Genomic DNA, 13,030 nt, shown 5'->3' on the forward strand with positions numbered 1-13,030 from the left:
GTGCCATAATGCTGCCTTAAGTGCTCGACTCGGAATATAAATTCTTCCGCACTCATCCCATCGGAGTTGCCAGAGAACTGTATCCCCCATTTGTGCACTGGGACACAGTGCCCTCGTTGAGAATACCCGTAGACTTCATGATTCCGCCGAAGAGCCCCTTGACGCCCTTCCGTGTCTCTTGGTTGATGGCTTCCACTGGAAGAGGAACCTGGTCGGAAGTGTATACCTTCCTGTTGAAGATTCTGCTGATAACTCATTCCTGAATCGGTTTTGTATTGTCGGCTGATTCCCAGGTTGACGACTTCCAAAATGACCGCCCGCAGGGAGTCCCTGAGACCTAGTTGATGGTTCTGACCCCCCCGATAGAGATGTCCTCCTTTCGACCTGCCTCATCAACTCAGCAAAGCCTTCTTTGATATTTTTGTCAATCTTGTCGCCGATAAACCGTTCCATTTCAGCTCGAAACTGGTTCTGGGATTCTACCACAAAGTTCCTCAAATCGCTACCATGGCCCTGGTTGTCGATTTCCCACCCGGTTTACAGTGTGAAACGGCATTGGTTGCAGTGGGGGACAAGTGAATGATCCTGCCTTCCCTAAAGGGGTCGTAAGGTTCCCGCAATCTTCCATATTATTTCCATTCTTACCCATTTTAATTTGATTATTTATTTCTTCAAAAATTATTAGTTCGTAATTTTTTTTTCAGGAAACAGAAGGGGAAAGAACTACTATAAACTGTCCCATCCTACACGGTGAACTGATCTGCGGCGCTATTTCTCTAATGGACTGTCCTCGACCTTGGAACATGATAACAACATTTAACGTTTAACACAAAACAATGACAGAGTCGACTCTTTCCAACTTCGACTCAGTCGAAGTTTGGGAGTCGAGGGTGTCATTTTATTTAGTAATCAAAAATCCACGTTTCTTCACTCGCCATCATCCCATCGACCTCTCGATACATCTCAACCGCCGTTCGTCAGTCAAGGACACCGAGGAATTATCCGGATGCTTCTGAGACTCCTGTTCTTAAGAAACTCAGGACTCCGGATTTCGGTTGTATTGGCGACTGCCTGAAGAAAAAGGATCTTTTTACGTCCCCCCGACTGTTGCTCCTGTATCTCGATCGCAAATCTTCCAGTTTGCTTGAACCAGCTGATGTCGTCGAGAAAGAAACACAGTACAGAACGTTTTCTTGCTTTTCTTACTATCCTAATCCAAACTTTATTTCTCGTCTTTCCCCCAGATCTTTCTGCTGTTCGCCTACCGGTCAGACGAGGACTTCGAAAAGATCTATGGGAAGAGGAAAATCCTGTTGGAGCCTGGTGCGTTGCCATTTATATAATGATATATATATAATGTCAAAAATTTTTAATAACTCACGTATTGTTTACCTCCCCGTTGTTAATAACAATTGTTGTTTAAATTTATTTAACGGTTTACGGGTTACTTATATTACATTTTCAAAACTACTTTTAGCAGAATGCTGTGTGTCTTGGTCTGAGTTTGACTGTTCAGAAACGTATATATCGTTATATCGACTACAACATTTGTTGTTTGGGTTTGTATATTCTTTTGGGGTAAAACTTTCAATGAAAGATTACCATCTTTTCATTTCTTCGTTTGGATTTTTATCCGTAATTGTGAACGATAAGGGTTGATGGTCCGTTTGTATTTCTATGCCATTTACTCCATACAAATAATTTGGGAGATTTTTTAAAGCCTATACTATGGCTAACAATTCTTTTTTATTTGTGGCATAAAGTTATTACGTCTTGTTTAATGTTTTAGAAATAATCGTAATTGGTTTATTATCTTCTGTTAGTACTGTCCCGATAGCTACGTCTAATGCGTCTGTTGCTAAAACGAATTTCGTACTATAATGTAAACCGCCTATCATTCAATGTCCCTGCTAGACTAACACGAAATTATTATCCCCTAAATCTGCCACGATGTACATCAAATTTTTGTCTGAACGAGCCCTTTCGCGTTCTATGTAATAATTATAACAATCTTCACCATTTAATTTGCACATCATCTTCTATCCCGGTATTAAAAACTAATATTTTAACTCATTTGCGTCATTCTTAGTTGCTTCTTTTATTTTCATTTGTGTCCCGTCTTTTGTATCTTCTTCGCGAACTCGCATTTTTGCCCAAATTTATAGAAGGGCCCCGCGCGTAACAAGCACGTGCTTGGTGTCGTTGGGCCACTTGTTTGTACTGCTCGTAGTGAGTGCATCAACGTCCATCATATATAATCTGTCTGAACTATATCAACTTTTGCTATTAGATTCTCTTTTAGCTCGTTAAAAGCTTGTACAGCTGGTTCGTTAAACTGTATTGAAATTTTTTCCGACATTCTTTTAGAAACCTTTCCATTTTTCCCAAATTTTTTGTAACACCCCGGTTAGGCCTAGAAAACTTCGGAGCTCTCTAATATTGCGTGCAATCGGATATGTTGCAATAGTGGCAATTTTTTCAGGATCCGTTTTGATTACATTATGAGAAACAATGTAACCAAGAAATGCGGTTTCTAATTTAAAGAATTTAGATTTTTCGAGAGAAATTTTCATGTTTTGATTTTTGTAAAGTATTAATTATTTTAATTTAATCAGCATAATGTTGTTAAATAGTGTTTGAAAAAATAATAATATCATCCATATAGACCTGGCAAGTTTTTCCTACTTATTCCCTTAAGAAATCATCCATAGGTTTTTTAAAATTTAAGAATGCGTTTGTTAACCCAAAAGGCATTCGTAAAAATTCAAATTTTCCGCTATTAATAGAAACTGCTGTTTTTCAAAATCTGAGTCCTTCATTAAAATTTGGTGGAATCCAGATTCTAAATCAATTGTTAAAAATATTATAGACAGGTCTTGCATCGGGTATCTGTCCGGTATAGTGTTCGCGTTTAGTTTTTTGTAATCTATCACTTGTCTATGTTTGGGACTGCCATCTTCATTCTGTCCTATCTTGGGTACCACAAACACTGGTAAATTATAAGGGCTTCTACTTGGCTTCTACTTAAGCATAATGTTGATTTTAGTATTTACGAAATCTGAAACTGATAAGTCATAAGGATATTGTTTACTATAAATTGCCATGTCATTTTCGGTGTTTATTTCACTTCGAATATCGGTTTGAAATGGAATTTGTAAATTTATTTTTGAGTGTTCTTCTTCGATTAAGGTAATTTTTATACCCTTGAAGAGGGTATATTGATTTCAGTCAGAAGTTTGCTACGCAGTGAAGGAGACGTTTCCGACACCATAAAGTATATATATTCTTGATCAGCATGACTAGACGAGTCGATCTAGTCATGTCCGTCTGTCCGTCCGTATCTACGCCATCTAGTCTATCAGTTTTAAAGCTATCGGGCTGAAACTTTCCCAAAAGTCTTATATCTTTTGCAGGTAGTATATAAGTCGGAACCAGCTGGATCGGAAAACTATATCCTATAGCTCCCATAGGAATAATCGGAGAAAAAAATTAAAAAAAAGAATATATTTGGTGTTTTTTAGCATATAACCTCCTAAGCTTGGAAATTACATTTTTAATAAGTTTTGAATATCGAATTAAATTTTATCAAAATCGGACGGCTTTATCACATAGCTGCCATAGGAACGGTCGGAAAATTGGTGGGAAAATAGTATGTAACAAATTGTAGCTTCGGTGTTTTTTAACATATAACCTCCTACGCTTGGAAATAAAATTTTTTAATTAGTTCTGAATTTGGAATTTAATTATATTAAAATAGGACGACTATATCATATAGCTGCCATAGGAACGATAGGAAAATTGGTGGAAAAATAATATGAAACAAATTATAGCTTTGGTGTTTTTTTTACATATAACCTGCTAAGCTTGGAAATAACATTATTTAATTAGTATAAAATTTCGAATTTAATTTTATCAAAATCGGACGACTATATCATATAGCTGCCATAGGATAGATCGGAAAATTGGAACGGCGTTATAACGGCAATAGAAACTTTAGCAGAAAACAATTTAACCTTGGCCTTTGTAAAAAATCGTCTGTTGGATCACGAGATCAAGCTAAAAAATATTAGCAAAGATACCAATCTAAAGGTTATGCAGGCTGTAAAAAAGGACAGTAAGCCTCAATTTTCTTATAACAACAAATAGAGTTTCAAAGTTCCAGAAAAAATGTTTTCATTGCGGCAAGAGTGGTCACATTAAAAAAGATTGCTTTGCTCTAAAAAGGGAAAAGGAGAAACATGGAAATGGCAAACAGGCGCAGATGACATCCACACAAAGCCAAGGAAATCATAATGGGATCGCATTTATGAGGAGAAGCGCAAAGAGCCAACCAAACATTGGGTTCTTATTGGATTCTGGCGCATCGGACCATTTGGCCAACAATGAGAGTTTGTTTACAACTATCACTGAACTAGATGAACCTATTAAAATTTCTGTTGCCAAGAACGATGTATTCATTTATGCAGTTAAGAAAGGAACAGTGAAGCTGTACACAGATTCAAATGAGAAAATTGAGCTTAAAGATGTCTTATACTGTCCTGATATCCCTGAAAACTTGATCTCAGTTTAAAAAATGCAGGAGGCAGGCCTTACCATTGTATTTCACCCAGGAGGTGTAACTGTTAGAAAAGGTAAAATAATTGTAATGAATGGAAGTATATTTGGAAATGTTCCATTGATTAATTTCTTTTCTAATAAACTAGCTTGTATTTGGTGTTTTTTAACATATAACCTTCTAAGCTTGGAAATTACATTTTTAATAAGTTTTGAATATCGAATTAAATTTTATCAAAATCGGACGGCTTTATCACATAGCTGCCATAGGAACGGTCGGAAAATTGGTGGGAAAATAGTATGTAACAAATTGTAGCTTCGGTGTTTTTTAACATATAACCTCCTACGCTTGGAAATAACATTTTTTAATTAGTTCTGAATTTGGAATTTAATTTTATTAAAATAGGACGACTATATCATATAGCTGCCATAGGAACGATAGGAAAATTGGTGGAAAAATAATATGAAACAAATTATAGCTTTGGTGTTTTTTTTACATATAACCTGCTAAGCTTGGAAATAACATTATTTAATTAGTATAAAATTTCGAATTTAATTTTATCAAAATCGGACGACTATATCATATAGCTGCCATAGGATAGATCGGAAAATTGGTGGGAAAATAATATGAAACAAATTATAGCTTGGAAAAAACATTTTTTAATTAGTTCTGAATTTCGAATTTAATTTTATCAAAATCGGACGTCTATATCATATAGCTGCCATAGGAACGATCGGAAAATTGGTGGGAAAATAATATGAAACAAAGAATAGCTTCAGTGTTTTTTAATATAACCTCCTACGCTTGAAAATAACATTTTTAATTAGTTTTGAATTTCAAATTTAATTTAATTAAAATCGGACGAGTATATCATATAGCTGCCATAGGAACTATCGGAACATTGGTGGGAAAATAATATGAAACAAATTATGGCTTCGGTGTTTTTTGACATATTATCTTATACTATTGGGAATATCATTTCTTGTATTTTTAAATTTAATAATTATAACAAATTTAATAATTCGGAATTCAGAACTAATTAGCTTTAAAACTGAGAGACTAGTTTGCGTAGAAATGGACGGACAGACGGACATGGCTAGATCGACTCGTCTAGTCATGCTGATCAAGAATATATTTACTTTAAGGGGTCGGAAACGTCTCCTTCACTGCTTTGCAAACTTCTGACTGAAATCATTATACCCTCTGCAAGGGTATAAAAAACAGATTTAAAATGCTTATAGTATCTGTTGGAATATGACATTACTTCATATCGATAAGAATATCGTATAAGCAAAAGTATTCTGCTCACTACTGGTAACACTAATATCGTTTTGGTTCCGATGAGCTGGTTCAGCTTTCACTTATTCCGCATAATTTTGAAGTGACAAGACGTGATCCAAGGAACTTAAAATAAACATCTAAAACTATACATAAAGTGTATTTAACTTGGTTTGTGAGTTGGTGGGAAGTGTAGTATTGCGCCGAGCACATTATACATGCTGTGGGAGGACCACAGGACGAATACAAGAGACAACACGTGAAATCTGGATTCTGACGAAATAGTGTGACGCTTCCAGGAAATCACACACACACATAAATAAATTGTGTGTATTCTTATAGGTTATGGGCCCAGACCACGCCATAACTGCAGCTAAGTAAAAGTATCATTTTATTATATATATTAAACAAAAAAATGGAGAAAACCAATAAACGGAATATAAGGCCATTTGATGGAGAAAAACATTCCATCTGGAAATTTCGTATAAGGGCATTGTTAAACGAAATATGTAGATGTATTGAAGGTTATAGACCAAGAAGAAGAAGAAGAAGAAGATTTGGTTGAATGGCAGAAAAAGGAGAAATGCGCAAAAAGCGTGATCATTGAGTACTTAAGTGACTCGTTTTTAGGTTTTGCTAAAAGTGAAGATACTGCAAAGCAGGTTTTCCAAAATTTAGATTCAATCTATGAGAGGAAGAGTTTGGCCTCACAGTTGTCTACACGCAAGCAACTGCTATCTTTAAAACTTAAGAGCGATTCTCAGTTATTAAGCCATTTTAATTTGTTTGACGAACTCATTGCCGAATTGCTAGCATCGGGTGCTAAAGTTGAAGAAATGGACAAGGTTTCGCATTTACTACTAACACTGCCATCTTCGTATGACGGCGTTATAACGGCAATAGAAACTTTAGCAGAAAACAATTTAACCTTGGCCTTTGTAAAAAATCGTCTGTTGGATCACGAGATCAAGCTAAAAAATATTAGCAAAGATACCAATCTAAAGGTTATGCAGGCTGTAAAAAAGGACAGTAAGCCTCAATTTTCTTATAACAACAAATAGAGTTTCAAAGTTCCAGAAAAAATGTTTTCATTGCGGCAAGAGTGGTCACATTAAAAAAGATTGCTTTGCTCTAAAAAGGGAAAAGGAGAAACATGGAAATGGCAAACAGGCGCAGATGACATCCACACAAAGCCAAGGAAATCATAATGGGATCGCATTTATGAGGAGAAGCGCAAATAGCCAACCAAACATTGGGTTCTTATTGGATTCTGGCGCATCGGACCATTTGGCCAACAATGAGAGTTTGTTTACAACTATCACTGAACTAGATGAACCTATTAAAATTTCTGTTGCCAAGAACGATGTATTCATTTATGCAGTTAAGAAAGGAACAGTGAAGCTGTACACAGATTCAAATGAGAAAATTGAGCTTAAAGATGTCTTATACTGTCCTGATATCCCTGAAAACTTGATCTCAGTTTAAAAAATGCAGGAGGCAGGCCTTACCATTGTATTTCACCCAGGAGGTGTAACTGTTAGAAAAGGTAAAATAATTGTAATGAATGGAAGTATATTTGGAAATGTTCCATTGATTAATTTCTTTTCTAATAAACTAGCTTGTATTGCAAATGCAGCTAAAAATAATAATTATAGTTTGTGGCATAAGAGGCTAGGTCATTTGAGTAAGGGAAAGTTTTTAGAAATTAAAACCAAAAATATGTTTGACGATACAGGTTTGCTGAATAACATAAAACCAGAAAATAAATTATGTGAAGCTTGTGTCAAGGGAAAGCAGGCGAGATTGAGTTTTAATAAATTTAAAAATAAGGACCACATAAATCGACCATTATTTGTTGTACATTCTGATGTGTGTGGTCCAATAACCCCATCTACTGTTGATCATAAGAATTATTATGTAGTTTTTATTGATGAGTATACGCATTATTGTGTAACTTACCTGTTGAGTTATAAGTCAGAAGTTTTTAGTGTATTTCAAGACTATGTAGCTAAAACGCATGCTTTGTTTAATTTAAATATAGTTAACCTTTATATTGATAATGGTAGGGAGTATTTATCGAATGAAATGAAAGAGTTCTGTGTTCAAAAAGGCATTAGTTACCACTTGACGGTTCCACATACTCCACAACAAAATGGTGTATCCGAAAGGATGATTAGATCTATAACGGAAAAAGCTCGAGCTTTAGTTATAGGGGGCAAGATTCAGAAAACTTTCTGGGGTGAAGCAGTGCTAACAGCCACCTACCTTATTAATAGAAGCCCAACTAGTGCATTACATGAATGCAGAAAGACACCTTTTGAAATGTGGCACAGCAAAAAGCCGTGCCTGAAGTACTTAAGAGTTTTTGGTTCGACAGTATACGTTCTCAATAAAACGAGAAAAAGAAAATTTGATGACAAATCATGGAAAGGTATACTTGTCGGGTATGAACCAAATGGATATAAAGTATGGGATGTGGAGAATAACAAATTTGTTATTGCAAGAGATGTAGTGTTTGATGAATCAAGCAGGATAATGTCTAGAGCTGTGGATGTTGATAACAACATGGATTTTCCCCATTCTTGAAGAAAATATTGAACCTGCTTTTCAAGACTCTGGTCTTATTGAGAGTGAAACGGTTCAGAAAAACACTGATATGGTAGTATCAGATGTGCAGCCTAGTGAAATTGAAAATGAAGTGGAGAATGATGTGGAAAATGACGATCCAGAGATATCTGGTGTTTTATCTGAAGGTGAACCAAGTGATTCTAATACTCAAATTCGAAAAAGCAATAGACTAAAAGAAAAGCCCTAATTGTCATATAGAGATATGATTAAAAATTGTGTTATGAATGCGCAAACTTTAACAGGTAGTGCTCCAATATCTTTTGATGAAATTAATAATAGGAGTGATAAAGAACAGTGGAGAGCAGCTATTGAAGATGAGCTTAATTCTCATGAAATTAACAAAACATGGTCACTGGTAGAAAGACCTGAAAACAAAACAAGAAAGGAAGTTAGCTTCGGCAAGCCGAAGCTTATATACCCTTGCAGCTATAATTATTAAATTTAAAAACACAAAAAATGATATTTCCAATAGTATAAGATAATATGTCAAAAAACACCGAAGCTATAATTTGTTTCATATTATTTTCCTACCAATTTTCCGATCGTTCCTATGGCAGCTATATGATATAGTCGTCCGATTTTGATAAAATTAAATTCGAAATTCAGAACTAATTAAAAAATGTTATTTCCAAGCGTAAGAGGTTATATGTTAAAAAACACCGAAGCTATAATTTGTTTCATATTATTTTCCTACCAATTTTCCGATCGTTCCTATGGCAGCTATATGACATAGTCGTCCGATTTTGATAAAATTTAATTCGAAATTCAGAACTAATTAAAAAATGTTATTTCCAAGCGTTGGAGGTTATATGTTGAAAAACACCGAAGCTATAATTTTTTTCATATTAAATTTTTCCACAAATTTTCCGATCGTTCCTATGGCAGCTATATGATATAGTCGTCCGATTTCGATAAAATTTAATTCAAAATTCAAAATTATTTAAAAATTGTTATTTCCAAGCTTAGGAGTTTATATGCTAAAAAATACCAAAGATATAATTTTTTTTCATTTTTTTGTCCGATTATTCCTATGGGAGCTATAAGATATAGTTGTCCGATCCGGCTGGTTCCGACTTTTATACTACCTGCAAAAAATATAAGACTTTCAGCCCGATAGCTTTAAAACTGAGAGACTAGTTTGCGTAGAAACGGACGGACAGACGGACAGACGGACATGGCTAGATCGACTCGTCTAGTCATGCTGATCAAGAATATATATACTTTATGGGGTCGGAAACGTCTCTTTCACTGCGTTGCAAACTTCTGACTGAAATCAATATACCCTCTGCAAGGGTATAAACATAGTCGATTGTAAATGGATATTTACAATAAAACAGAACGAGTTTGGTAGACCAGTAAAATATAAAGCCAGACTTGTAGCACGAGGATTTACACAAGAATATTTAATCGATTACGACGAAACATTTGCCCCTGTGGCTAGAATTGCAAGTTTCAGACTTATAATGTCTTTTTCAAACCAGTATAGCCTTAAAGGATGTAAAAACTGCTTTTTTTAAATGGAGATTTAAAAGAGGAAATATACATGAGAGTTCCTCAAGGACTGTCTTGTAATTGCAGTCATGTTTGTAAATTGAATAAAGCAATTTATGGTCTTAAGCAGGCGGCTAGATGTTGGTTTAAAGTGTTTGAAAAGGCTTTAAAAGATATTGGTTTTAAAAATTCACCTGTAGATAGATGTATATATATTTTGGATACAGGGACTATTTTAAAAAATATATATGTTTTGTTATACGCAGATGACTTGTATTTGTACAGAAAACATTTTAACAATGAATAAATTTAAGTCATATTTAATGAGTTTCAAATGACAGATTTAATGGAAATTAAGTATTTTATTGGTATTAAAATAGACACAAAAGAAAGTAAAGTGGAATTAAGCCAATCAGCTTATACTAAAAATATTACTTTAAAATTTAAAATGGAGCAATGTAATTCTGTAAATTCACCACTTCCAAGTAAACTGAACTTTGATTTATTAGACTCTGATGAAAGAGACGATTCTCCTTGTCAAAGTTTGATTGGATGCCTTATGTATGTAATGCTATGTACAAGGCCAGATCTCAGTATATCTGTAAATATTTTGAGTCGGTATAGTCAGAAAAATAATAAAGAGCTTTGGCTATGCTTAAAAAGGGTATTAAGATATCTGAAAGGTACTATTGATTTTAAGCTAACATTCACTAAAACTGAGAAGAATGACGACTTCTTTGTTGGATATGTAGATTCAGATTGGGGTGGAAGTCAATTGGATAGGAGAAGTACAACAGGATATCTTTTCAAGATGTTTAAAACAAACCTGATTTGTTGGAGTACTAGAAAACAGAATTCAGTGGCAGCATCATCAACCGAAGCCGAATATATGGCATTGTTTGAGGCTGTAAGGGAAGCCCTATGGTTAAAATCTTTACTAGAAAGTTTGAACATAAATCTAAAGCAACCTATTACAATTTTTGAAGACAATCAGGGCTGTATTAGTATCGCCAACAACCCCTCTTGCCACAAACGTTCAAAACATATAGACATCAAATATCATTTTTCACGTGAACAAGTTGAAAATAAACTAATAAAACTTGAGTATATTTCTACAGATCATCAACTGGCGGATATATTAACAAAACCACTCCCAGCTCCACGCTTCGCACAACTAAGACAGCGTCTTGGCTTAACCGATTGATGGATGCAGACGACAATTTTTTTTATATACTTATACATAAAAGTTGAAGACATAATTAAATTTATCATTTAAAAGAATAATTTTTTGAAACTATGTTATTGAATTTAAAATCTGTTATATTTTCTAGTTATTAAGTTTGGAAACAGAAGATATTCCTAATTACTTTATAATTTTCAAATTTATAAGATTACTTCCTGAAATTGCCTTTAATTGTTTTGTATGTTAATTTTGCATCACATCATATTGTCATTTTGAATATTCATTTTTTTTTGTATTAATTTTAAGATTGACCCAATTGGGTTTTACTGGATTTCCCCAATTCAAGCAACAAATGTTGGGTCAATGTGCACTCCCAGAAATATCTTGTCTTGCCAATTCAAATTTCAAATTTTTTATTAAACTTTAAATTTATAAATCATGAGCATCAGACTTTTGAGGAGGTGTGTTGGAATATGACATTACTTCATATCGATAAGAATATCGTATAAGCAAAAGTATTCTGCTCACTACTGGTAACACTAATATCGTTTTGGTTCCGATGAGCTGGTTCAGCTCTCACTTATTCCGCATAATTTTGAAGTGACAAGACGTGATCCAAGGAACTTAAAATATATATCTAAAACTATACATAAAGTGTATTTAACTTGGTTTGTGAGTTGGTGGGAAGTGTAGTATTGCGCCGAGCACATTATACATGCTGTGGGAGGACCACAGGACGAATACAAGAGACAACACGTGAAATCTGGATTCTGACGAAATAGTGTGACTCTTCCAGGAAATCACACACACACATAAATAAATTGTGTGTATTCTTATAGTATCTAAACAACTAATGCTACAGAAACGTGCTATATATCTCTGAAAAGATAATTTAATTTGCTAAATACTCTTCATATAGTAAAATTGTCTGAATATTGTTATGTCCCAAAATAGGACTACGTGTGACCGCGAGTGGGCAGCGCCGGCTAGCTCTAGAGCACTTGGGGTGTGGGTACTCCAACCCTGCCCACACACACGCAACAATAAACAAACAGATGTTTGTACTTCACAACACTTCACGCTGCAACAGCTGCTTTATGACTGGACCAAAACATTGACGAAACTATAAAACTAACACAACACGTGATTATCACAAAACTAATTCCCCGACTTGTTCCTTTTCAGGTCACAGGACGCCATCAGATATATTGTGGGCTTTAGGGGGCAAACCCAAAGCCTCTGCGCTCCCACCCAACCATAGCAGCCGTAGGTGACTCCGACTGCCCCTTGGACCGGTCACCGTGAGACATCTTGGAACCGCTTACATGTTCCCTCCCCTCTGAAAGATATGTCTACTCCATATTCATTATAGTATCATTTATTTACTTAAATTATTTACAGGGCTTCAGCTTCCCGTAAGGAAACCCATCAACTACCGCCCGCCGGGTGCGACAGTCACCAAAGGGATTTACGTAGACTGGTCTGTTCTCTTTATTTCGGTCCCTACCTAAAAGAGCTCTCTTAAGGGGATCCCAGACCCGATTATAACCTATTCGACGCGGTCGCTGGAGAGGATTCCCCGTGGGATTAACAAGTTCTTGGCTTTGACGGTTTAAATGTCAAGCCTCGCCCAGAAGGAGCGATAAGTGGCAAATAACTAAATAAACAAATGTGAAAAAAACACTCGCCGTGAATTGTTCACATCCGGCAATAAACAGTATAAAATTGGTGATATAATAAATAAATAATAGTGCAATATGGGTAGTATCTATGTGCAATATATATAGGTTAATTTTTAAATGTTAGATAAGATCCCCTCCCCCAACAAATTTTATGTGAAAAGAATATAAATAATTAAATAAACAAATAACTAAATAAACTAAGGGACAACACAA

General features: G+C 35.0%; 1 protein-coding gene across 1 annotated transcript; it reads left to right on the forward strand.

Moving 5' to 3' along the window:
- Positions 1-836: 836 nt before the first annotated feature.
- LOC119561789 lies at positions 837-12,356 on the forward strand. The gene is made up of 4 exons (XM_037875268.1): positions 837-890; positions 982-1,178; positions 1,245-1,323; positions 12,321-12,356. The coding sequence occupies exons 1-4, from the start codon at positions 837-839 to the stop codon at positions 12,354-12,356; spliced, it is 366 nt and encodes a 121-aa protein (XP_037731196.1).
- The last annotated feature ends 674 nt before the right edge of the window (positions 12,357-13,030 follow it).

This window comes from Drosophila subpulchrella, unplaced genomic scaffold (assembly GCF_014743375.2).
Source record: "Drosophila subpulchrella strain 33 F10 #4 breed RU33 unplaced genomic scaffold, RU_Dsub_v1.1 Primary Assembly Seq367, whole genome shotgun sequence".
In the NCBI taxonomy this organism is placed as follows: Eukaryota; Metazoa; Arthropoda; class Insecta; order Diptera; family Drosophilidae; genus Drosophila; species Drosophila subpulchrella.